Source organism: Pundamilia nyererei, unplaced genomic scaffold (genome assembly GCF_000239375.1).
Source record: "Pundamilia nyererei isolate P.nyererei 1_Seehausen unplaced genomic scaffold, PunNye1.0 scaffold00185, whole genome shotgun sequence".
NCBI lineage: Eukaryota > Metazoa > Chordata > Actinopteri > Cichliformes > Cichlidae > Pundamilia > Pundamilia nyererei.
Window position 1 is genome coordinate 670,370 of NW_005187586.1, and position 25,546 is coordinate 695,915.

Sequence of the window (25,546 nt, forward strand, 5' to 3'; positions counted from 1 at the left end):
TGCTCAGCCCACTCAGATACTCATGCAGTGGGTGATGTGGGTTGTTCATGATGGATGTCAGCTTTATTAACATCCTCCACTTGCCAACCACCTCCACAGACTCCAGGGGACATCCCAGCACGGAGCTAGACCTCCCCACCAGTTTGTCAATCCTGCTCCTGTCCCTGTCCGAGCATCCACTCCCCCAGCAGGCCACTGCATAGAAAAGGGCAGATGCTACCACAGTGTCATAGAATGTCCTTAACAGAGTCCTGCAGACTCCGAAGGACCTCAGTCACCTCAGCAGGTGGAGTCGACTCTGGCCCTTCTTATACAGGATGTCTGTATTTGTAGTCCAGTCCAGTTTATTGTTGAGGTGAACACCCAGGTACTTATAAGAGTCCACTATCTCAATGTCTTTCCCTTGGATGTTCACCAGTGTTGTAGGAGGAGACTTCCTCCTGAAGTCTATGATCATCTCCTTTGTCTTGCCGGCGTTGATTTGGAGTACATTGGTCTCACACCAGCCAACAAAGTCACTGATGACTGTATTCAAGATCATTCCCGTCTGATACGCATCCAATGGTGGCTGTATCATCTGAGAACTTCTGTATATGGCAATCGTCCAAATTATAACAGAAGTACTTTGGCAGGATGATCTTCAAGGAGATTAAACTGCATTTTGTGGTGTTAGCAAGCTGTGAGTGAAATTACACAATCCAAGGAGCCCCTAAGTGTTCCAGGTGTCTGAATATTCACTCTGAATTGTGTTTGGTTTGCCTTCATAGCAGACTTGTTTATTGCTCTACCCTGAAGGTGACATGCTGCATTAATGGCTTTCTGCTTTATTGAAATCAAGCTCTGCTGCTCATTTAAAATGTGAAGGCCTGTGCGAATGAGAAGTTGACATTATGGCTCACCTTCATTTGCCGGCTGATTCCGGTTTTTATCTCAATGACATTAGCAGATGTGGGTCTTCGTTAAAATGCAGCTCGAGTAACAGACATCTTTGTCTTCTCCCCTCAGAGGTGACCGCAGGGACGACAGAAGAGACCGGCCGTACTGAGTGCTCCAAAGAAGAAAACCATTCCAGCCCCTAACTTTGCCGTGGACGGAGGATTTAGATTGGAGGACTAACTGGGTGTAGGAGAGGGGAGGGTGTAGATGAGACGGATGTGATTTTTGTCTACTGTAGCTGGTGCATCCTAAGTATTACTGTTCTTCTGTGATTCAGGGATGTGTTGAGCTTATGTAAAGGGGCTGATTGGCACCTGTAGGCATGTGGTCTTTTGTTTTGTTTTTTTTCTCCCCTTTTTGTTTTTTGTTTTTATTTCTTTGTACATCTTTTTAATTTTCTGTCAGATTCTAGTTGCTGATGTTATGTGAGGTAGACTTCATACCATTGTTTTGTATAAACGGAATAAAATGTTTTACTTGGTTTCCTTTTTTTTTTTTTTTGTTTCCAAAATTATATTAAACTGTGATCTTTTCTCCGTGCTCCGTGTGAGTTCATTACACACTAACCTCTTCAGCACTAAAGAAACAACAAACTGCATGTGATTCATATCTTTAAAATTGGTTGTGTGCAGCAGGGGAGACGCTGCCGTGCCCTGCTGATTTGGATTTTTTTGCCCTGCAGTAAAGGGGCAGACGAGGGGCGGTGCTGACACTCCTCCTCTCCCTGTAATCCTCCAGCTGTGAATAACCTCCGTCAGTCCTCACAGTAATGGAGAAGTCTTGGGATCACTCGAGTGTCCTCGGATAGTAAATTTAATCATGGAGGTTGTGAAGGGAGCAGGGCGCTGACTGCGGTTCTCCCCGCGATGAGCCGCCGAGCTCCGGGCCTGTGTGAGCGGGGCGTTAGGAGACTCTGGTTCCTGGCTGTGACGGCGCTCATCACCGCTCAGACTACCGCAGGATCACCGCTGCTCCTGGACCCGGAGGTACTGCTGTCAAAACTCATTTCACAGAGACTCAAAGACCTCTGTTACAAACATTCTGGTAAGCAGGCGAATTAAAGTGACCCACATTTAAAACTACGCTGTGGGCACTGCGAAGTTATCCTACCGGGGAAATAGTCTTATCGGCTTTACACCGAAACTTTGACACAGTGAATTTATTTGGTGGTTATAATAAAATAACATTAATAGCTCACAGCAGTAATCAAATAAGATGATTTTACAGTTTCAGTCGAAAGGTACATGTCTGTCTAAACGCATTTCTGTAAAAACATTAAATATTCTTAATGGCTGTTTTGTTTTTCATTTACAACCAACAATTTAAAGCGCAACTCCCTGCTGTCTCTATAATAGCGCTTTCCTGTTTTGTCGCCATTATAAAATGTGCAAACTTTTTAATAACGGGAATTATTACAGCTGGACAATGTTGTTATAGTTAACTAAAAATGGACGTAAAAAGCTGTTAAAACAGTCAAAATTATAGATTAACTTTAGTATTTAAGTCTGTGAAATGTATTAACATGCCTGATGAGGCTTTGATGTCTACAGTGCTGTACCATACTGCAACTTAAGATCTATACCGATATAGATCCAATACCATGTAAAACAGTCCCAGTATTGCCGATAACATACATTTAACCTAGATTATGAACCGAGAACAAAGATTTCGAGTCGTTGCGGGGTTTTTCTTATAGCTGTACTGATTTTCCCCCAAATCTTGCATCTTGGCATGTGCCCTCCATGCAACAATAGTTTAAAAATACTAAAGCTAACAATTAAACAAAAAAAACAAAAAAAACTAAGCTGAAATGAGCAACCCCACTCAAAACAGATTTATTAAAAACAAAGAGTCTGTATATATCCTATATTCATTCAGGAAAGGTTACACGTACTGTGATGTAATGTTAAAGTCTGCTGCATAAAGACAAGGAGATCTGACCCATTCATAAAGAAAGATAAACCAGTTTCGCCTCTCTGTGGTTCAGACTGCACCGCCCTAATCTGACAGCTCCCTTTGCTGGCTGTCCAAAGACTACACGCTTTCCTCATCTGGTTTCACCAGCTATGCTTTCATTCTTACATTAAACAAAGCCCTGTGGCATTTTCAGAAACATTATTATTATTATTATTATTTTGTTGTTGCACATTCCTGTTGCTGAAACGCATCTGTCATCTCCTCAATTTTAATTTCCGCCCCGTCACATCTGTAATCGCACTCTGAGCGGTGCCTGCTGCTGTTGTCTGAACATGAAGGGGCTGTAATATTAAACTATGAACCAGCCTCACAGAATAATGCAACACCTGTTGGCGTGTACCCTGTGGGTTCATGTTAAAGCACTTTATAGGTATTACACCGGAGCTTTCCGTGACTTGCATGTTTACATGGAATTCTTGCAAAATTATAACTTGGGAGTTTCAGGGGCCCCCGGGGGGCTCCTTTGTCTTATGGGTGGTCTGCGCACTCATAACCATGTACATGGTAAAATAATGCAGAAGTCTTGCAAACTCATGGGGATGTGTGGTTACTACGCTATGTTCTTATTAGAAATATGTCGTGTGACAGCACTGGTTTTTGAAAACAGCATTTTTTAATAATGTCACACCATTAAGCATTAGTAAGGTATTAGTAAGTGCTTAATTAATTATTTGTATGTCATTACTCCTCTTTAGTATGTCGTTTTTAAAAACACGTATGGTTATCCATCTGTCCACTGTCACACCTAGTACAGCTATCACTGCTAGTAAAAATCATAGTCATAACCATCACCATTTTTGTTCTGCTGCTTCTCTTGGAGTTTAATTATTAACAGGTATGACTTCCGTTGTAGGACTTTCTGGAAAAGTATGGCTACCTCCATCATGACTACCACATCCACAATGCGGCTGAGGTACAGTCTGCAGTCCGGTAGGTCCATTTGCACACATTTCTACCTCTAGGCATTGCCTGTTCATCACAGGGAGGGGTGAGCTCGGTGTGGTACAAGCCTCAGGGCTGAACGTCTGTGCAGGGCAGTAAAACACACCCTCATTGGGAAACCTCTCCTGAACCCTCCCTGAACCATCCAGGAATTTCAGGAACCTCGCCCTCTGGCCCGTCTGCTCACTGTACTATAATGGGAATTGATTAAAACTCCTTCATCTTGGACTGAATGATGTGTTCGTAAACTCTGTGCAGTTTTTATGTATCTAAATGCTCATCTCTACTCAATGTATGCAGGCTCTGGTATATAAAGGACATAAAGGTTGGGGATAAGGCTACATTTTTGATGTTATCAGCCTTAACAGCTCTTCTGCTTTCCATCCATTGATGTGGGAAACCTAGCTTCATGATGCTGATGTACTTTTGAGTTATATGTATCTGTAACTCGCCTGAATCCAGGAACAGTCCAAGTGCCTGGCTGAAAGCTCTCGTGCGAATCTTTAATAGCTCCTCTCAGAAACACAGAAGTGCATCAGATCATTAAATCTCTATGCAGCAAAGATCTATCACCTTTTGCAGCCCTTTTGGCTCACACACTAGAGAGACTCTAAGTGTTTTGTCTCTCTCTGTCTCTCCGCAGAGAATTCCAGTGGTTGTCCCGTCTGCCCATCACAGGCAAACTTGACAGCGCCACCCTGCTGCGGATGGCAGAGCCTCGCTGTGGGGTGTCGGACGAGGGCAGCCAGCAGATCTGGGCTCAGAGAGTAAACTTCATCTTTACTGGACACAGACCACCGCAGCAGCTGCGCAGGAGACGCTCCACTGCAGAAGGTATAGTTTTACTTAATTTATATGCGTGCATGTGCAAAGTGAGCCTGACTGACATGAGAGCCGGTGTTTCATTCCCTGCCTTTTTATGTAGCGCCTTTGTTTGCCCCATTGTGGTCTGAAAGAACCAACAGTTAACTGGGAGGGTCCGCCGTCATAAACTGAAGCACTAAATAGAGTTGAGGGTTGTAATTAAAGCTGGTGGAGTGTCTGATGGTGCACACGTCAGCCCTGAGTGATTCTTATTATTTAGTTACACAAGCCCATGTGTCTTTCATGTCATGTTTGCTGGGTAAAAACTTCAACTTTAGTCTCCACTTTGTCTTTAGTTACTGGGATTATGCTTCTCTCTCTCATCTCCTAAAGTCCTTCACATCTCACTATGTGTTCTTCAGTTTAGATAAAGGTTTGTGGAAATGGGCTCGTCCAAACACATATACCCCTGCAACCTCACTTCCAGTTTCTCCAAGAGGTAAATCTGTTCCATCCAAACCTACATACCAAAATCTAAAAACCAGAGGATTAAAAGAGGTTCGCCTTTCCAGTCTTTCAGTGTTTTGTGTTGTTAGAATATCCTTGATGGGAACAAGAGAAGGAGACACTGAATATAGCACAACTTTGCTGAGCGGTTTTGGTATCAGTCCGATACCAAATAAATACAAGGCCAATATTCCTGATATTTTTTAATGTAATTGTATTCAAGGCGTACCCTTCCATTACCAAACAAGATTTAACACAATTTAATTGGCTACATACTGAATCTGAAACTATGAACTTAAATTCTAGAAACAATGAATTGATCCTTTTCTGCTAGTATCGATCGGATACTAATATTGGCATTGGTACTGATACTATCAATATTTACGATATTTGAATTGATCAGCCCACTAATTTTGAATCTGCACATGTATTTTTATTGGAGTACTTCCTTGGTGGAAGACCCTCTGACTGGCTGAAATTGCCTCCATCCACGGCCGCTCTACAGATTTCGATGAGACCTGTAAACGCCCTTTTTTGTACGTCTTCGTGTTTTTCGTTCTCGCTGTCTCTCCTCAGTGCTGCTGTTCGTCACATCTCCTTTGTGAATGAACAGCAGCAGCAGGCCGACGACAGCACCAGAAGCCCCAGCAATGTTTCCCACTCCCTCTCTCTGTGCTTGTGCCTCCAGCCTCATGATGTGTGAAGCCTCTGCATTCCTCAGTGTCACTGACGAGGTTGGCTAATGTTCGGGGAATGCAGCGGCGGCTGATGTTTGCCGCTGCCTCTTCGTGTCAGTACCTGACACGTTCCCTCTGGTACACACATCCATAACTGACTGACTGGATCATGTTGTTTGCCACCTATCTCAGTGGCCAGCTGCTTGTATGGATCTGAGCCCGCTCTTTAAGAACCCAGACTTGTCTCATGTGACAGGCGGCAGTGTTATTAAACAGGCGGCAGATACTTTTACACCCTCGGGTCAAACCTCTTACTGATCTGGCTTCATGCATCCACTGATGTATTGTAGCAATAATAGCTTAATTGTGAATAACGGCGTTCTGCTCGTGCGGTGCCACCACCTCTAACTCAAACCTTATGCCGCTTTATGCGATAGAAACGGCAGATATGTTTCTGCTTGCAGCTTCACGAGTGTTTGCTCAAGGAGGTTTGTGTTTGGATCAGACTCTTGGTCTGAACAGAGTCCTGTGAAAACATGCGTGTAGTAATAATGAGGCCTCAGGTATGTACAGTGTTGGCTGGCAGTTGTTCCACTTTAGCACAGAGAGTAATATCTCAACATGTACTCAACACATGGCAGGAAATACTGTACAGAGACATCTGTGGCTGCAGATAAGCCCAAAAATGTTGGTGATCTCTTTTGATCAATAATGTGACCTAAAGTTTTTACCTACCCTGTTTAATAGTTCAAGTCTGGCATTTTTTATATCCTTGTTTATTTATGTGTAACTTTGCTGATCCTCCGTTTTTTCCTCCCTCCTTCTGGTTACGTGTGTTGGATGGATTGCAGCTATGGTCATAAGTTTACATGCGCTCATCATGAGCATGAATGTCATGGTAACTGAGGTCTTTTAAGGATTTCTCTGAACTGTTGAATGATTGTACATCTTTAATAAGTTACATAGGTTTTAACTTCTAACAGAATCAGCTTTTAAACATAGTCCACAAACTTTCAAATACCAGCTTTGGGGAGGCCATTCCAAAAGCTCAGTGTTAGCTCAGTGATCCACACAAAATTGTGATCATTTTCATGTTTGTGTCCATGTTTCAACCATCCAGCTGATTTGAGGTGATGTTGAAGAATTTGGAGGAAATCCTCCTCTTTCATTATTCCATTCACTTTATGCAATGTACCAGCACGACTTGCAGCAAAACAGCCCCCGAGCACGGGGCTACCACCACCATGCTTGACAGCACGTATAGTTTTTGTAGGTTTGAAAGCCTCCAAACATAAATCTTGTCAATCTGGCCAAATAGCTTGAAGGGAGGAGCTTCTTTCTTCATTGGCACCCTCTCACTCCACGGTGATGAAAAACTCACTTCTCTGTGGACAGTGATGCCGGTGTTCCTGCAGTTTCCAGTTCATATCAGGCTTGAGGCTTACCATTCTGTGAAGCAGGCGATCCATGACTTAAAGCTAACCCTTAATGCTGTTTGAGCTGTTTGACCTTGACAGCTGACTGTGGCTGCTAAACGAAGCCGTGCGACTGCAGCGGTGTGGGTGAGTCAGACGAGCTGCCTGCTCGTTCACTCTCACCTGTGGTGTGATGTGATTTTTGTTTATCAGCTTCTGAGCTTCCTGGAAACTGAAAACAGACCTTGACTTGTGGTTGTTCCCACTGATATTTACAGAACTGACTTTCCACCAGCTTGTCTAAGATAAGCTATTTAAGTGCATGACGTGTGTGTGTGTTTTTCTGAGGTGTGCCTCCATGGATCCATGCCATGAAGTGTAGACGCTTAAACAATGAATGGGCATTTTTGCACATTTTTGGTAACTATTTCAATAATTTCATTTTTAAATAATTAGATCGAAGTTTTCAGTTCAGTCAAAGATTCACTGATTCCAGCAAACAGTTGGTTTCTTTTGCAAAGTTCCCTATTTTCATATGCATGAATGGCTTTACAGGTATCTGAGGCCCGAGAGAGACCCACAAACAAGCAGCAGGTGAAGGTGTCTGCAATAAGGCCTGGCAGAGCATCTCAAGAGAGGGAGTACGGTATCATCCAATTAGAGCACTTTAGCTTACCTGTGGCTCCCAGGATATTTAAAACAAGCCTTCAGCTTTCAGGCCCCTCTTCTGTGGAGCCAGCTCCCAGTTTGGATTCAGGAGACAGACACTATCTCTACTTTTAAGATTAAGCTTAAAAGTTTCTTTTTGATAACATTTATAGTTAGGCCTGGATCCAGTGACCCCAAATCCTCTCTTGATTATGCTGCCTGGGCTTCTTCTTCACTCACTTCCTTTCACTCGCTGACTCCTGTTAAAAGGGAGTTTTTCCTCCTCACTGTCGCCAAGTGCTTGCTCATAGGAGGTCTAGTCTGAGTATTGGTGGTTTCTCTCTTTCATTGTAGAGTCCTAAAGCACACTGAGGAAACTATTGTCCTTATTTGATGTAAATAAAACTGAATTGAAACAAATTTTGGATTTTAGACCACGGCCTGGACAAAATAACCCATGAGACGTGAATGAAATCTTGTACATCGTGTCGGGTCTTTTTTAGCCTCGCCCGTTGGCTTCGTTGTCAGCGGCATCTCTTGCCTGCATTTGTCGCACAGCCTTCTTAACACCAGCAACAAACAGAATCTCCCCGAACCTCCACAACCAATAACTTTAGCTATCAGATGATCTAAGTCACTTCCTAATGTCTGTGATAGCACGCCCTCCCCTACACTGCCGCTATAGAGGGCATCATAATTGCTTCCATAAGGGAAGTCTTGGAATGTCTTGTGTGTATCGGACTTCCTGGCTTCTCTGCCGTCCTCTGGGACCTCTTACTCCGCGGCGGTCTGAGATGGAGAGTAGGCGCCTGAGCTCTGCTGAGAATACACATCTACACACGTGACGCGGTAACAGGCCTAATGTGTGCAGTTCATCTTGGAATGAGAGGTGGAGCTGGGATGGGAACATGTTTGAGTATCTCACAGTCTCAAATCATGTTGCGGCAAATGATCACTTTATTTTGAATCAGATTTTTTTTGTGGTGTTTGAGCCTCCATGCGCTTCCACTCTTACAGCGTCATATCTGTGTAAACTGTTGCAACAAAAAGGACAAGCATGAAGTTCTTATAAGAGTCAAGCTGCTGCCGAAGCACAACTTCTGTTTGTGTGTTTACTCACACAGCTTACACACTGATGTCACTGCCAAAACCATGTCTTAATGGCTCCAGATTTGCAGATATTTTCCAGTCTCCAGGGTGCTGTTGCGGTCTCTCGGCCATTCACAGTATGCAGAACATGCTTCTCGTATGTTTCTCCCATATTCTGTTTGCAATGCGTTATTTAAACAAGCACAAATGGCATCGAAAGCACTCAGAGTCTGTCCTCCGTTGTAGCGGCCTCAGGCAGCGTGAGGCTTTAAGACGGAGCAGTAGTGTGTAACCTGAGCAAACCTCTCGCTCACATTTGGCCGTCTTTTAAAAAAATATTTTGACAACTTTGGAAAATAAGTTTGATTTATGTGGACGCTTAAGCGTCAGCTCTCCAAGTATGTGTAAATCAGCCGAGCCCCGAAGTGAAGACTGAATGGAGAAGAATCAATTCTTGCAAGGTTTAAGTGTCAATTCGTCGCCCAGGTGTGCAAAGTTTATTTCAGTCCAGTGTTCTTGTTTTGGCCAAAACCCCTTTGACAAAATCAGCGTTGAGGCTCATTTGAGCAAAGTCTGTGCAGTTTCATAAAGCTCTCGTTTAAAAGTGCTCTGTAAGTCAGCGACAGCCTCTCCAGCTGCCTCTTTCTGAAGGTTCATATTATCTGCTGATTGTTTCCTGCAGGCAGTCCCTTTTGTCTGTTAGGGCTGTTGAGCTGCTTGTGTGTGTCTGCTTTGTCTCCAGACTCTTTTACTGTGTGATCCTGTGTATGTGTGCGAACAAATTGGAGTCTTGTAAATTAATGAAAGGCTGAGCATGAATCCCCCATTCCTTCGATCCGCGAACAAATGATGTGACTGTGAAGTTTGCGACACGTGTAATTATAACTAAGCCAAGAAACTACAGACACATGGTGAAGTAAACTGTTTGGTGAAGCATGCAGTCAGAGTGCGTGTTAGTTTACCCAGCTGGAAGCTTGCATGGTTAACATCCTATCATTCTGGCTCAGTTGGCTGGATTTGTCACAGTTGAGGATGGGATATCAGGCATTCAGAACTATAAAACAATTCAATTCAATTCAATCACCCCAATAAAGCATATCCCTCTAAGACTGCCGGTTTACTTGTGGTTGCTAGAGGATTTAAAAGTAGAATGGGAGGCAGAGCCTTCAGCTTCAGGCCTCTTTCAGTCCCAGTTTGGGTTCAGGAGACACATGCCCTTTCTACTTTCAATATTAGACTTAAAACTTTCCTTGAGGTGACCCTCAATCCTTCCTTAATTATGCTGGTTATTTAAGGTGTAAATCCACAGCTACATCAATGGCTTATAATAAGGACACAATAGTAATAATTGAACAATTTCCAACAGGATTAGCTCTCTAAAAGTTCAACTAGTTTAAAATAGCAGACTATCCAGCAAATATGGAAAGAAAGAAAACAGCCACATTAGTCGAATGAAACAAATCAGGGATTGTTTTGACATCTTATAAAGACGGTCACTTCTCTTTGAAAAGATAATTTAGTTTAACATATATGAGAAAATCAGCATGACTGAGCACTTTTTATGCTCTTATTCTCGTTTAGTTAGCATCTTTACCCATGTACCTGTCTGAGGGCTAACTGTGTTATTGAGTTTTAGCCAGTATTACTTTTTATATTCTTTGATAATTGCTTTAAACTAAGCCTTGCTCCGAATAACACTGCTGGCTGTTTTTTGGTTGGAGCTCATCTGCTGATGCACCGGCTGATATGAACCAGACTGGGAGTTTCATAGTGTCGCATTTCTGCTTCTCTCTGTCTGGCCGTTCTCCAGTTGACAAGTGGTACAAGCGCCACCTGACCTACCAGATCGTGAACTGGCCTCAGCACCTGTCGCTGGGCTCTGTCCGGCTGGCTGTGCATGCTGCCTTCCAGCTGTGGAGCAACGTGTCGGGCCTGGTCTTCCAGGAGGCCCCTGGTGGACCCGCAGACATCCGGCTGGCCTTTTATGAAGGAGACCACAATGACGGGGCCAGCAACGCTTTCGACGGACCAGGTCAGGGTCACAACACATCGATCTATTTCATCTTCATTTATATTTACAAGGACTTGTTTAAGAAGAAAAGATATTTAACTTCCTTAAATTCTCCTTACACGTACTGGCAGATTAATTTCATTAGTTAGGTGTGAATAGTAATGAGATTACTGGGAATATTTGGGCTTAAGTCCCACAAAATCACAAGTTTACATTTAAGTAGAACATGTAAACTCATTAAGATCCTTTGATCTGACTCAGCAAATTAGAAAATATAGAAATATTAGAATTTCTGAATTTAAAGAGCACTTTAATGCAACTTTTTTCTCTACACTGTGTGTTATTTGTAACCTGAAAGCTCCCAGTCTCAAAATGGAAAGAACGGCTGTTCAGAGTCTTTAACGACCTCTTTAATACATGAAGCAGCACCATCCTGCAAGTCCTCAAGTCCTTTTTCTCATTCAGGGGGAACTCTGGCTCACGCCTTCCTGCCTCGCCGAGGCGAAGCCCACTTCGACATGGCGGAGAGGTGGACGCTAAACGGGCACAAGGGCCACAACCTTTTTATGGTGACCGCCCACGAGATCGGACACACTCTGGGCCTGGAGCACTCCCCCGTTCGTCACGCTCTGATGTCGCCGTACTACAGGAAGCTCGGCCGCGGGCTGGTTCTGAGCTGGGACGACATTATTGCCGTGCAGCAGCTGTACGGTGAGAACATGGTGCTTGGTTTATGGTAACAATTTAAAATGTTAAATAAGTTTAAACTTAGTTGCATCCCGTTACATAAAACTAACACAGCATTTCATAAAGAGAAAATCATACCAACAGTCAGACATGGTGGTAGTGTGATGAACTGTGCATGCACTGTGACAAATCCAGACTGTCTCTTTGTTCTATTGCCCTCCAAATTGGGAGCTGTAGCACCGAGCTGTCAAAAAGGCCAGCAGGCCACTACAGCTCCAAACACTGACGGTGACTGAGTAGAGCAGCAAAGCCAAAACTGAATTTCTTACATTTCTTGTTTGCAGTCACTCGAAGTTTCTGCGTGTTCTTGGCAAAAGAAATATGCACAACACATCACAATCTAATCTTGAGTTTATCTTTAGCAGCAGGAGGAGTTTGTTCAGCCTGACAGCCTCTTAGCTGCTGCTGTGGGAGTGTTTATAGGGAGGGCAGCAGAGGTGGTGTGAGTGTCAAAACAACACACTCAGCAGCCTGTTTGTGTATTATTATTATTATTAGCATTGCAGTTATGCACACTGTATTTACCTGCTGTGATAGATTACTGTTGTGGTTGTGCAATGTGGGAGCATCACCCTGGACTTCTTGAATGACGGCTATAAGAGTTTCTGTTTACTGCAAGTTTGTTGTCCCTCCTGGCATGTGTGAGGCAGGTTTCCACATGTGCCGCTCTGCACACTTCTTTTATTGCTTGTTTTGGGGGTTTTTCTGCTGCTGCTTGGAAAATGATTTCTCCACAACAGCTGCGCAACAATACGTCTTAAACCATTTTTGCATTGCCAGCAGCTCTTTAGCCGTGACTGTGTGACGTTTTGAAGATGCATGAGGAGCTTCCTGCGCTCTGGCCCGGCCTCTCAGGTGTACGGCAGCTGCACAGAGAAAAACAAGACACTGTGCAGGAATGCTTGCGTGGCTGCAGGACAAGCACACAGCTCTGAACCTGAGATCAGCAGAAGTTTGCAGGCAGACCACGTCCAGCTGCCTCTCCTTTTATTTAATAAGTGAGGAGTTCCATCTGCTCTGCCTCTGAAATATTCTGTCTTCACCATCCTAAAGTGGCCCTTCACTCCCGCTGTGTCGGCCGAACAGAGACACACATCTTTATTTCAGTTACATTCAGGACCTAAAGCAATTTGACCATAGATTGAATTAAATGGCAGCAATTATAGCAGATAATTACCTTTAGTTGGTCGTTAAGCTGTATGTGCTTTTGTTTTTAGGGAAACTTGAACTTTGGGTGGCCACTTATCAGCAGACCTTACACAAAGACCTCAAGACAACTCTCCAATAGCTTTTTTTTTTTGCTTCAGGGAAAATTACCCAGGATTCCTTAACAGCCACTCAAATGAAGCTTGGTCTGCTTTTTCTCCTTTATTCCTATCAACCTGTGGCAGTAATATGTGCACACTGCAGCTGCTCCCACGTAAACGTCATGCGACTTCAAAACTGACAAGTCCAGCTGACAAGACTGCTGATGCTCGGAAAATGTTACATCTGCTTAAACATATAAGCTTTAAGGAGAATGTGTGAATGTGTGTGTGTGTGTGGGTGTGTGTGTGAATCATTCCTGGCACTGCAATCTGATAAAGAGCACATGTGAGCAGACTGGATATGTCAGAGAGCGAACATAGATTTGGTGTTTCTGCCTTTGAATACGGTGCCGTGTGCACCGTGACATCAAAAACAACAACTTTGACTCGAAGTGGACTTTTTATGCTTTTCCTTCTTTGTTGTTACAATGCTGGTTGCTCATACTAAATATAGCCAGTTTGAAATAATGAAGTCAACGCAAACTTACCGGCCACTTTGTAAGATGCACCTGCTTAACCGCTTGTTAATGTAAATATCTAATCAGCCAACCACAAGGTAGTGGCTCAGTGCATTTAGACATGTAGATGTGTAAACTAAGGGAGCATCAGAATGAGGAAGAAAAATCATGAAAGTGTCTTAAATGGTCTGATTATTTTGAGCTGGTCTGCTGCTGACACTTTACAACACAAACATCTCAGTGGCAGAAAGGGCGCGTGGCCTTAAAGGGACAGCAGCTTGTAAAACAGTTACAGAAATATGTAACTAGTGCAGAATGTAATGCAATAACCTCAAACATGCTCCCGAATATGAAGCTCAGCAGTATAAAGTTAAATATTATTCACATCCAGGCCTATATGACATTAATTTTAGGATTTATAGCTTTAATATTTCAGTTTAGTTGCCACTTTGGTGCCAATTCATATCTAAATATCTCTTCCACTTCTGATGAATGTGACAGAGTGCGAGGAGGGAGTTTGTGTGTTTGGATGAAGTCATCTCTGCTCCTACATGCTCACAATGAGCTTTTGGATACCACTGCGGTGTGCACAGTAGAGCTATCTTTCCTGCCTTCTTCCTCCTGTTCTTGGGTGTGCTGATTTTATCCATCTTCCTACAAAAATGTTTGTTGAGCTCCTTGCAAACAAAGTGGCTGTAATCACATCTGAAGCGCTATCATTTACTCTTCAGTTGAGCTCAATGTGTTGTGCCCCCCCCTCCCCTTTTTTCTCCTTTATTCTTTTCATGTGCGCACTGCGAGGGTACGCGGGCCAATAACAATAGGACGGCTCTGATTTTGGTAGTTAAAAAATGTTAAAGGTTCCAGCCCGTGCTCTATCTACAGTCTGTTGTTTATTTCCTGTGCACTGGAATGTCATCCATCAGTATACATCAACCCAGCCACATCCTGTAAAGGACAATTTAAATGTTAACATTCTCCAAGTCCTGTTTAAGAAGAAATCTCCACAGTTTGTGTTCCCATTTGTTCCTGATCTAATTTAGTAAACAGTTAAATTGCTGTTTGGGATGCATGAGAAATCGGACCGATCTGTAATGTAAAGTTTGTCCGGTCAGCCAACGAGAACAGTTAACAATAAACTCCAGCTCTTCCTCTTCATTGTTTTATGGCTTTGCTTCCTTTATTTTTTGTGCCTTTAGGTAAACCATTAGGCGATCGCCCGGTGAGGTTGCCGGGTCAGGTTTTGCACACTGCGCTGCAGGAGTGGGAGTTCTCAGAGCTTCAAAGCAGACACGACACCCCGGGACAACCTCTCTACTGCCAGGGCGTCTTTGATGCCATCACTATGGGTGAGGTCCGAATAAATGAAATCTTATCAGAAAACAACATTCAGCCACAACCCTAACCCTAGCAGGAACAGTGGATATTCCTGTTTTCATATTTATTTCTATAACAAAAGGACAAAGCTGCTGATAAATACTCGCTTTCCTGTATTTCAAAATCATTTTATAGTTAAGCAAAACAGGAAAGAAAGTTTAAGCCACCCATGTGTTCTCATGATATCTGAGAAAAGAGTGAGAACAGTGAGATGCTGTAATTTCCAGACTTTTAGCTTTGTTCAGGGCTCAGAAACTGTTCCCAGCATGCTCTGTGCAAGAATGAGACATATACACGTATATTCATCTCTTTTTCAGACCAAAATAAGACAGTGCTGGTGATTCGGGGCAGCGTATACTGGACTGTACCGGCTGAAGGGCGCGTAAGTGGCCCGCTGCCTCTCCGTCAGCGCTGGCCCGACCTCCCTCCGGCCATCGAGGCCACTGCCTTCTCTCCACTGGACTCGAAGTGGTATTTTTTCAAAGGTACTGCCTCATTGAGCACATTAATGGGACTCACACCTCCTTTTTAAGGCATTTCCTAAACTGCTAGCTAACTTCACGCATCTGTTAAAACTCCCAAAATAGATCCTCTCGTGCCTTTTAAAATAGCAAAGTGCTGCTTAAAGGCTGAATACAGCAGTGAGGCTCCAGCTGCGGTTTTAATAGTCTTCTCTTTGTGCTAAAGGCTACAAAAATTTGTCTGAAGATAGTGCCAAAATGTTCCACTAAATGCCAAATACCTGACAAGACTTTCTTATCTGCCGAATGCAAACAGTTTTATGCAAAGCTCAGATGCTCTGCTGCATTATTAATCTCCATAAATCATAATCACAAATTTTTTAAATTAAGAAAACCGCCCAAAACACTTGTACATACAGTGTGTACTTTCTGTCTTTAGTCAAAGTTATGCTTAGTTTTAAAGAACATATTGCGTTTCGGTAAGGTTATTTCATCTCTTAAAAGGCCCGGTGTCCTGAGTTTTTTGCTAAATGTCATCAGATGCTGTATTGTTTGTGCAGCACTGGTGAAATAGAGGTTTTATTTTATTCTACTCTTCGTGAGCATAAGGTTTGGTGTCATTTCAGTGTCTCTTGCCTCCTGCTGTGCAGGGAAGCGGATCTGGCGCTACACGGGCAGCACGCTTGACCCCGGCTTCCCCAGGAAGAGCAGCGAGCTAGGACTGCCTCGTCACCCTGACAGTGCCTTCTACTATGCTCCTCTGGGTCACATGGTCCTCTTCAAGGGCTCCCGTTACTCCGTACTCAACCTTAAAACCTTGCGTCAAGAGCCCTACTACCCACGCAAGCTGGCTGACTGGACTGGCGTGCCGCAAGGGACCAACGGGGCGCTGACCCGTCCAGACGGCCGCCTTTACTTCTTCAAAGAAAAGCGGTTCTGGAGGTTTGACCCAGTGAAGGTGCGAGTCACCAAAGAGGGCCACTGGGCCAAGGACCTGAGCTGGACCGGCTGCAGGAGTTCTCCTCAGAGCAACAACATCCTTTGACCAGCAGATGGCGCCGCAGGATTTAAAGTGCAATTTGTTGATGTATCGTAATACAGAGGAGCTACAGCTTCTCAGCACGTACAGTATTTACACTGCAGAGCGATTAGCATTATTGTGTATGGAAGTGTAATTACAGCCTCAACAGGACTGCACATCATCAGCAGCAGCAGTGTTTAAATTTTAATGCTTACTCTGGAATGTGATGTTCAATCCCTCCTGATTGCTAGGGGCCCCAAATCAATCATGACAGAGTGTGAGAGCAGTGCAGGCGAGTCATCAATGGCGATGAAGTTTCAGGATGTCAGTGGGCCAGTTTGAACTCTTGACCACATCTGAAGAGCCAGAAAATCATTTCAGAGACCCGATTGATTCGGAGCAGCGTCTAGCTGCGTGTCAGAGGTAAAATAGTAACATTTGACTATTTCCATATCATTGCATTTTTAGTATCGGCTGGTGTTTTGAGTGAGTGCACTTGTTTCCAAATGCAGCGGTCTGATTGGTCAGCTCTCTGTATTTGAATCAGATAAATCGAGCTTGAGCTTGAAAAAAATAAATGCTGCAAATTTTTCCTGCTAAATTACACGGCCGGTGTGACCGGCTGCATCAAGAATGTTTTTAACGCACACAATCTGCATACAGATTTTGTGTGTTCTGTGTCTAAAGGCCGGTGTGTAAAGCAGCTGTAACTATCTGTGTTTCAACATTCAATGAAAGATGAAATTATGTCTGATCTGGATTTAAGAATTCAGCGTAGCAGTGTTATCAGCTGTGTGAATATGTCTGGGATACTTCAAGCATTCACTTCTCACCTCCTACTTCATCTGCCTGCCTGTATGTAAACACACACACACAGAGCTGTGAGGGCGCAACGACGTAGCCATTTTATTATTCCAATCATTTATCTTTTAACCTACATCACTGAACATGTTACACACTACTTGCTTACAATACTCGCTTTCTTCCAGTTACAATTATTTCCAGTAAACAGTTAAATGCTCTGACATCTTCGAGCTCCCCAGCTTGCCTACGGAGAGCAGCCCAGCGGGAAAAACTCTGACCTTATAATGCACAAGTGAAAAAACCCAGACTCCAATTAATCTGTTAGGCTAAACCGAGAAAGCCTTTTCAAAGGAAAAAAAGATTAAAGAAAAATAAGTAAGAGACTAGTCTGACCTGAATCATTACATTTCTTATTACGATTCTTTTCCTCACTTAACATCTTTTGCCTTCAGAACAGCTGTAATGATCACAAACACTGTTTAAGTGATCATAAAAAATTCACTCAAGTTAACCTGTCCTTACTGTGACCTTTCAGTAATGAGCATTTCTGAGGTGTCAGGTCGACTAAAGGGAGATAATTCTTCATTACTGTTATGTAGCCTGGTTTACTCCACTGCTTGTCCATTTTAACAAGAAAATTCTGGATCAATGATTATCTGAAGTTCCTTAAAACAAATGCTTTATATGCCACAAATCAGCTTTCTAATCACGACCAAGGGCAACATCAAAGACAGCCTTAACGCTGAGATCATCTTAATCTGTTCGAAGTTAATCAAAGAAAAAAAAAGTTGCCTAGCTGAGTGATGAGAAGAAGCCTAGTGTGCCTCACTTAAATACAAAACTGATTGCTATTCACTCGGCTACAACAGCTGCACAAATCATTAGCTGCACCCATGTATAAAACTAACTTAGACATTCATTGTATTACCTTTACCTGCGCTGTCTTGAAAAAACAAGACAAGTTAAAATACAAATGACAAAACACGAGGTTATGTGTCAACTGCTGCAGTGCTCCGGTGTCCCTGTTATTTGTCTGTGATTATTACCACTGCTCGTGACACGGTGGTAGGAATTTAGATGAAGAACTCATCCAGCCGTTCCTCACAGTTCCTCACACGTGCCGGCTCAGCGGTAGTCCTGCTTTCTACCAGGGGCCTGTTGGAGGGGCTTTGCCTGGTCCTGCCTGCATCTGTTCCACCACCAGAGCCCCATGTCCCAGACGACCCCTGAAGGTGTGTGTGCGTTCCTTGCAAACAATCACTCAGCTCCTTGGCCAGCTCCTCGACAGCTGAAGCTCCAACTGTTGTGGGTCTCTGTGACTGGAGGCTCACCAAAAGGTCCAGAGAGGAGGAGCGAGTCATCGCTTTGACTGCTGGGTCTGGGCGAGGAGAGACAGCCGCTCCCGTGTCAACGTTGGTCTCCGGCTCCTCCTCGTCCTCTTCCAGAAGGAGATGGGAGAGAGAGTGGGTGATCGAGGGACGCAGCGGAGAGTCGGGGTGGTTGGAGGTTGAGAGTGGAGCAGGGCTGCTGCGCTGGGACGAGTAACAGGAGCTGCCAGGAGGAGTGCTACAGCAGCTTCCTGATCCCAGGCTCTCCGCTCCACCACTTCCTCCATGAAGCTTTTCCAAGATGGGGTCGCTGCGCGGTCTCTGGGCTGGCAAAGAAACACCAAACAGAATTAAAAAATTAAAAATCGTACACTCAATGTACACAAACATGAAAACTATTTCTGCTTTGTGTTACTTTAAGCTGCCCCCGAAGTGTCTCAACCGTGACAGACCAATAAATACAATTTGATTTTATGACTAACTCTCTTGGAACATAAACGTGTGACAGATTCTATATTCAAGAACACAAACCCTCATCAGCTCTCTAACTGGCGATAAGCCTTAAAAAATATGAAGCTTTACATCATACATAAAACTCTCATAAATCTCGTGTTTCCCTCAGTCACTCAGTAAAACTGAAGGTTTTGAGCTCTCTTGCATAGACTCAATGCTCTTTACTCGTATCTAAGCTCGGCCATGCTGATGTGTGATGGCTCTAACCATGTTTTGTTTTTATTGTGAGAGGCCTCCTGCTGTAATGTTGTCTCTATCTTTATTCTTTTCACTTTGTGACATTTTTTTTTTTAAAGGGCTATACAAAAAAAAAAGTACTTACCTAAAAACTTTCTCCAAAAAAATATAACTATGTAACTTAACACTTTCTTTGAAAAAAAATCTGAACTGCTTCAAATAACTGCTTAGAAAAGAGACCACGTGGCCAGTATAATTACTGGTAAACTTTTCTACTGATATTCATCTCCAATAAAAAGACTTTGCACTGTGCTGGAGGAAACATTTAATATTTGAATCATTATACGTACAAATGCTTTCTAAGTCAAAATGATCATTTAATACAACGGCAATTACAGAGCGCCAGGGAATCATTATGAACGGAGAAGTCTTTGGGAGAGCGCTCAGTGAAGAAGTAATTTGGAGATATTTCTCCCTGTCTGTCAAGCTCCAGGCGATAAATCTCCCACTGAAAGATTGAACATCGCAGCTTACCGAGCCTGTGCGTTTGCCCGGACAGAGGAGATGTAAGGCTGCAGGGTGAAAGGCTGTGTCCCGAGCTGCTGAGTTGAATTCCTCGAGAAGGCATGCTCGAGCCAGTCAGGGGGAAAGCACAGGTCAGAGGTCGCTGAGGTTGTGCCGGGGTTTTCACCTGCAGCACAGGACGACAGAAGGAATGGGATTATAACGTATACCAGGACTACATCCAAACATATCTTTATGTTTATACTGTTTATCTCTGTTAGAATACAGGATGTAAACTCCTGTTGGAAGCCCCAGCCCATCTACACCTGAACAGATGTTCATCTCCCACCATGACAAACAGCGCAATACAACAGTTGGTTCAGTTATATTTACACTGTGTTATTAGTTTCATGAAATAACGTTCACAGACTTGCATATATTTGCATTAAATCCAAATCCTTATCTCAAACATATAAAAATTTCCTGTTTCATAAATCACACATTAGTAGCACATGGAACAAAGGTCTGACCAGTTTCCCAGCATTCTGTGAGGTAATTAGTGGTTAAACCTCCCACACTTCAGTGTGTTTACTCTTGCAATGCGAGGCTGCGTCAATCTGCCATTCACACAATCCTCACGTTTAACATAAAGAGCGAGATTGACTATGTTGAGTTAACCTGGGGTCAACCCTCCAAAGTATAAGACAGTGTACAAGAGAGGTGAAGAAGAGAGTGTAGGCAGGGTGGAGTGGGTGGAGATGAGTGTCAGGAGTGATCTGTGACAAAAGGATAGCAGCAAGGGTGAAAGGGAGGTTTACATGATGGTAGTGAGGCCTGCTATGGTGTAAGGTTTGGAGAAGGTTGTACTAATAAAAAGACAGGAGGCAGAGCTGGAGGCTTCTCTTATGGAAGAGAAATGAGTACATTAGAGGAACTGGTAACAAAGAGATTTTAGACAAAGTTAAAGGGGGAAGGCTGAGACAGTCTGGACAATGTGTAGAGGAGGAATAGTGGATATACTGGACAAAGGATGTTGAAGACAGAGCTGGCAGGCTGGAGGTAAAGAGGAAGACAACTGAAAAGATTCATGGGGATGCTAGGGGTGAGAAGGAGACGGTGGATCCCGTGTGGCGAGCCGTGAGGAAGCAGAAAGAAGAAGATAACCCGCAGTTACCTGAAAGAGAACCTTGTTGCCGTCGAGGTCTTCAGTCTGCCAGCGTGTAGCGCTGATGGGGGTACACGGGTTTGGCAGCAGGGGAACCAGCTGGCCAATTTCTTCCACACTAAACTGTAGCACAGCAGAGCTGCATGGCTCCACCTGAACTCCTGGTGACAACTGCTTTAAAGCCATCTGTAGGCAGAGCCCGGGCTCTGGATGCAGGGGAAATAAGGCAGGAGGAGACAGCAGGGGATAAGACGCATTTTTAATATGACGTTTAAAAAAAATTATTATTAAGAAATTTACAAAATTACAAAATTTGAAAGGAATAAATGTGTATGTAGTTTCAATTTGAGGAGTATAAAAACAATACTGCACAATCAAGAGCAAACACTCTAAAGCCTTACCCATATGCAGGGTGAACCAGCAGAATCCTGCCTTCTGCTCCTCTGCCTGTCGCTGCAGCACCGTCTCATAGAGCCGCACAGCATCCTCATAATTGTCATACGCACTGTACAGCGTCACACGTAGTATCTCACCCCCGCAGTGCACTGGTCGAACTCCCCACACCGGCATCCCCGCACCCAGGCTATAAAAGTCTCTGCTGGGCAGGAGGTAGGGCCGCAGCAGGGCATTGGAGGGCGAGCTGCTGGAAGTAATGTGGATCCCTCCGGTTCGGCTGCCACAACTCTCCGTGTGATGATAGTGCCAGGGAGGACGCTGGAAGAAGTCCAGCACTTTGAGGATTCGTTCCTCTCCGTAGGCCTCGTGCAGGAAGAAAGTGATGGCCAGAGACGGGTAGCCTGAAAGATGTCAACTTTTATTTTATTCATTCTAAGTGAAAACAGACATGGCTCTGGCAGGAGCTCATTGTGGGATGGCATGTTTACAACGGTTAAAGTGCAGCATTTGATGGGGGGGGATGTTGACCTCAATGGCAATCTTAAATTTCTCTAAATATTTCTCATTTTCACATATGGAAGTTATCATTATAGCTGAATAATACACCTCCAAAGTGTGTAATAAGGTATAATGTATGGTTGAAACAGCCGTGCCAAAGAAACAGCTGAGATCCAAGTATATGTACTGTTACTACATACTGTGCTGAAATGCAGGACTACATACTGAAAACCCAGGATCCTTACCAGCCACGGGGCAGAGGCGGGAGTAAGTTCTGAATGGTGAGGCCCTCTCCGACACGTGGAAGATGCGTAGGCTCGGGCAGAGCCAGCGCAGCAGGCGATCCAGGGTGTGTTGCAACAGCAGGGAGTCTCCGGGGTTAGCCAGCAGATGCAAGTGCATTAGCAGGAGCTGCTGCTGCCGCTGCTGTCTGACCCGCCTGCTCACGAGGTCGACTGATGTGACGCACAAACAACACGAGGCACAGAGTGTACAAAGATATTTTAGACAAGGACATCATTAAACTAATTCAAGAATAAATTTATCCCCCCAAAGGGAAGGAGTATTTATTCGGTTCGTTTGTCTACTATCCAGTTTTCATTATATCATTTTAAATTTTTGTGTGACGATAGATATCATTTACTGCTCCATCTGATTACATTTTTTCAAGCCCACTGGACATAAATTTGGACTTTTAATCTTTTTAATTGTATCGTTTCTTTTACAACCTTTATAAATTTATGTTCAAGTAACAAATGAATAATACATTACAGAAAAAGTTCATATTCTTCTACTGCAGTAATGTCGTTTTTTATTGACAGTATGGCAGATCAACAAATCCACACATGTAAAAAAACGGATTAAATTGTACTTATTTTTCATATATTAAGAAATCTGCGGGATTAAATATTTAGAGTCACTGGTTTGACCCACTTAAAATTAAATTGGGCTGTACTGCAGCCCACGAGGTAAGATGGTTTCGATTATTTGTGTTTTTGTCTTTATGAAGGTGCGAAAAGTAAGTTTGAGTGTTTTTGTTTTTCTCTTTTTACTGTGTGAGTCTAGGATTACTTACTGCCAGACGACGACATCCTGCTGCAGTCTGATCTGAAAACAAAAAAGGCCACGAATTTAGTTTATTATTCATTCATATATTTGGGGAAACACAAAAAACTGTCTCCATCTTGTGGTGGTCGGTTTGGAAACGTTCCCTTTACTTTGGTCTCCATGACAACACTTTATCTGTTGTTAGCTAGCGTACAACTTAAAAGAATCACTAGAAAAAAACCGTAAAGATCACAGCAGCTGCCAAAAAGCCGATGTCGTAAAGTGCTAAAGGGTTAAATGAACGATAAAGTCATACTCTTCATAATTTAATGTCTGGAGCAAAAATAATTTCCATTGTGGAAACCGCTATAAAAAAGAAAAAGAAAAAGAAAAAAAGCGAAGTTGGCTAGCTGAGGTTAGCCTCCGGAGCTAGCGCTGGGATCGTTGACTCACTCACTCGGCAGTCTCAGCTCCGGAGTCCACGTTTTCATCGTCGGCTCTCTTCAACACCGCCGCTCGGCGCAACATGGTCCGGTCCACACTTTCACATCTGCGCCCATGCTCCGGCCAGTGAGTCTGAGCTGTGTTTACGGCAGACCACACTCGGGCTGAAAAGCATCCTGTTTGATTTCTTTCCGTAGGCTGCTTAACCCCCCCCCTCCAAAAAAAATAAAAAAAATAATGGGACACTTGCTGGGACGCTGACGTCACAGGGCACCCACACACCCTTAGTTTATCGTTTTAACTGTAAGACCCGCTGGGTTTTTAAAAAAAGAAAAGATAAAAAGGAGAGGTTTGGAGTCTAGAAGGCTTGAGGGTGTACGTATGTTTGCGCAGAGACCAACTCCCGGGCGAAAGGGACCAGCAGAGGTGGTGCTACTTTAAATCCAAAGCCGCCTCCTATAATAACAGAGCAGATGGCAAGCTCTGACAAAATGACAAGACAAAGGAGACGGTCCAGACGGCCTGGGCAGATTTAAAAGTGCAGGGGAGGCTCCAAAGACTAAGTTAAACACGTTGTTTGTTAAGACCTTCTTAAGACCATATGGAGAGCTTTAGAAAGGCACACTTTGGACGACGTTATCAAGCAGTGCGAAGTGAAAAGCAGATAAAACCATCATTCAGTGAAAGACACAAGTTACACCAATATATTCAGAAGAAAACTAAACAAAAACACCAAAGCAACCCTGTAATCTTAACAAAAGTGTTAAATGTTGAATAGCCAGGCATCGTGACATAATACAAGTATTTAATCAAGAACATTCACTTGATTAATATCACCCTTTACTCGAATTTGGGCAGATATCCTAAATAGAAACGTTTCTAAAGCACAAAGTGCTGGAAAAACATTTTTAATATTTATTGTTGAACAGACTGGGGCTCTAATTCGAAGGCCAAGACTTGTGTTTTTGTCATTTACTGTTATTTCATTACTCATTGTATTTTCAATACTCAGTAGAAGTATTAAGAACGCCTTTCAGTACAAAATAATATTATTTAACACCAGTACAAGCCACGGACCTGAAATAACTATACTCTGTTATAACTTTAGAGTTTTCTACACTCACCAGACATGTTATTAGGGACACCTGTTCAACCACTCAGATAACAGCCAATGGTGTCTACTTAGTGAATTAAGGCATGTAGACATGGTCAAGACAATCTGCTGAGGTTCAAACTGAGCATCAGAATTAGGAAAAAAACATTATTTAAGTGACTTTGAATGTGGCACAGCTGTTACTGTCAAACAGGCTGGTCTGAGTATTTCAGAAACTGCTGATCTTCTGGGATTTTCCACACAGAAGTGTCTCTCGGGTTTACAGAGAATGGTCCAAAAAAGAGCAAACATCCACTGAGAAGCAGTTCTCTGGGGGAAAATGCCTCGTTAGTGTCAGAGGAAAACGGCCAAACTGCTTTGAGCTGTTTGGAAGGTAAATGTAAATGGTCTGGTTTTTATATAACGCTTTTCTACTCTGAGCACTCGAACACCTCAAAGCAGATGGGCTACAGCAGCAGAAGACCACACTGGGATCCAGAGCTGTTGGTCAGAGGAGCCTCCATTTCTGCCTCAACATTTGGATGGTAGGGTCAGAATTTGGTGCAAACATTAAAAGCATGGATCCATTCTGCCCTGTATCAACGCTTCAGGCTGGTGTAATAGTGTAGTGGATATTTTCTTGGCACACTTTGGGCCCCTTAGTACCAACTGAACATTGTTTAAACAGCCTACCCGAGTATTGTTGCTGACCACCACCTTTGTGACCACAGTGCACCCATCTTCTCGGATAAAGCGCATCACAAATGATTTCTTCAACATGATAAGTTTACTGTACTCAAATTGCCTCCACAGTTGCCAGCCTCAATCCAATAGAGAGCACTTTTGGGACCAAAATCTCAGAGGAATGTTTCCACCACCTTGTTGAATCTGTGGCATGAAGAATCAAGGTAGTTTTGAAAGAAAAAGTGTTTTGACAGAAAATTATCCAAGCTGGCAAGCAGGGTGTAGCATAGCAAAGTGGCCAATGGCAGCTTCAGCTGAGTATTTTCTTACCCAAAAGTAAAGATAAACAGAAACACGTGAATTGGAAAATACTGTAATAAACAACATCCTCGTGAAGCCTGCCAAATTCTTGTTGTGAACACAGAATCTGACTGTGGCTTACCACTGAAATTAAGCCTTGATTATGGTTACAGATGCATTTCTGAGGCTTGCCAAGGCCTTGGTTGGTCATGCAAA

The 25,546-nt window shown here is 43.4% G+C and overlaps 4 protein-coding genes across 5 annotated transcripts in view; 3 read left to right on the top strand and 1 right to left on the bottom strand.

The window, feature by feature from the left end:
- The window catches only part of taf15 (TAF15 RNA polymerase II, TATA box binding protein (TBP)-associated factor), a 10,275-nt gene extending 8,806 nt beyond the window's left edge, over positions 1-1,469 (top strand). Inside the window, exon 16 of the mRNA XM_005746917.1 lies at positions 1,006-1,469. Coding sequence (XP_005746974.1) covers positions 1,006-1,045 — 40 coding nt within the window. The 3' untranslated portion in view covers positions 1,046-1,469. The remainder of the gene's footprint in view (positions 1-1,005) is intronic.
- clpb (ClpB family mitochondrial disaggregase) overlaps positions 1-25,546 on the top strand; it is a 520,737-nt gene that overhangs the window by 120,092 nt on the left and 375,099 nt on the right. The gene's annotated exons all lie outside the window — the stretch shown is intronic.
- mmp28 (matrix metallopeptidase 28) lies at positions 1,646-18,145 on the top strand. The gene is made up of 8 exons (XM_005746916.1): positions 1,646-1,922; positions 3,767-3,843; positions 4,499-4,689; positions 10,806-11,027; positions 11,472-11,717; positions 14,718-14,867; positions 15,213-15,380; positions 16,007-18,145. The coding sequence occupies exons 1-8, from the start codon at positions 1,803-1,805 to the stop codon at positions 16,399-16,401; spliced, it is 1,569 nt and encodes a 522-aa protein (XP_005746973.1). The 5' UTR covers positions 1,646-1,802; the 3' UTR covers positions 16,402-18,145.
- Positions 18,173-23,661, bottom strand: fam124b (family with sequence similarity 124B). Of its 2 annotated transcripts, none has more exons than XM_005746914.2 (7): positions 23,267-23,661; positions 22,838-22,869; positions 22,008-22,217; positions 21,270-21,665; positions 20,878-21,074; positions 19,734-19,890; positions 18,173-18,835 (listed from the first exon to the last, which is right to left on the bottom strand). In XM_005746914.2, the coding sequence occupies exons 1-7, from the start codon at positions 23,335-23,337 to the stop codon at positions 18,255-18,257; spliced, it is 1,644 nt and encodes a 547-aa protein (XP_005746971.1). In that variant the 5' UTR covers positions 23,338-23,661; the 3' UTR covers positions 18,173-18,254. The 2 variants fall into 2 exon arrangements, with proteins under 2 accessions (XP_005746971.1, XP_005746972.1); XM_005746915.2 differs by having other exon boundaries at positions 23,263-23,661.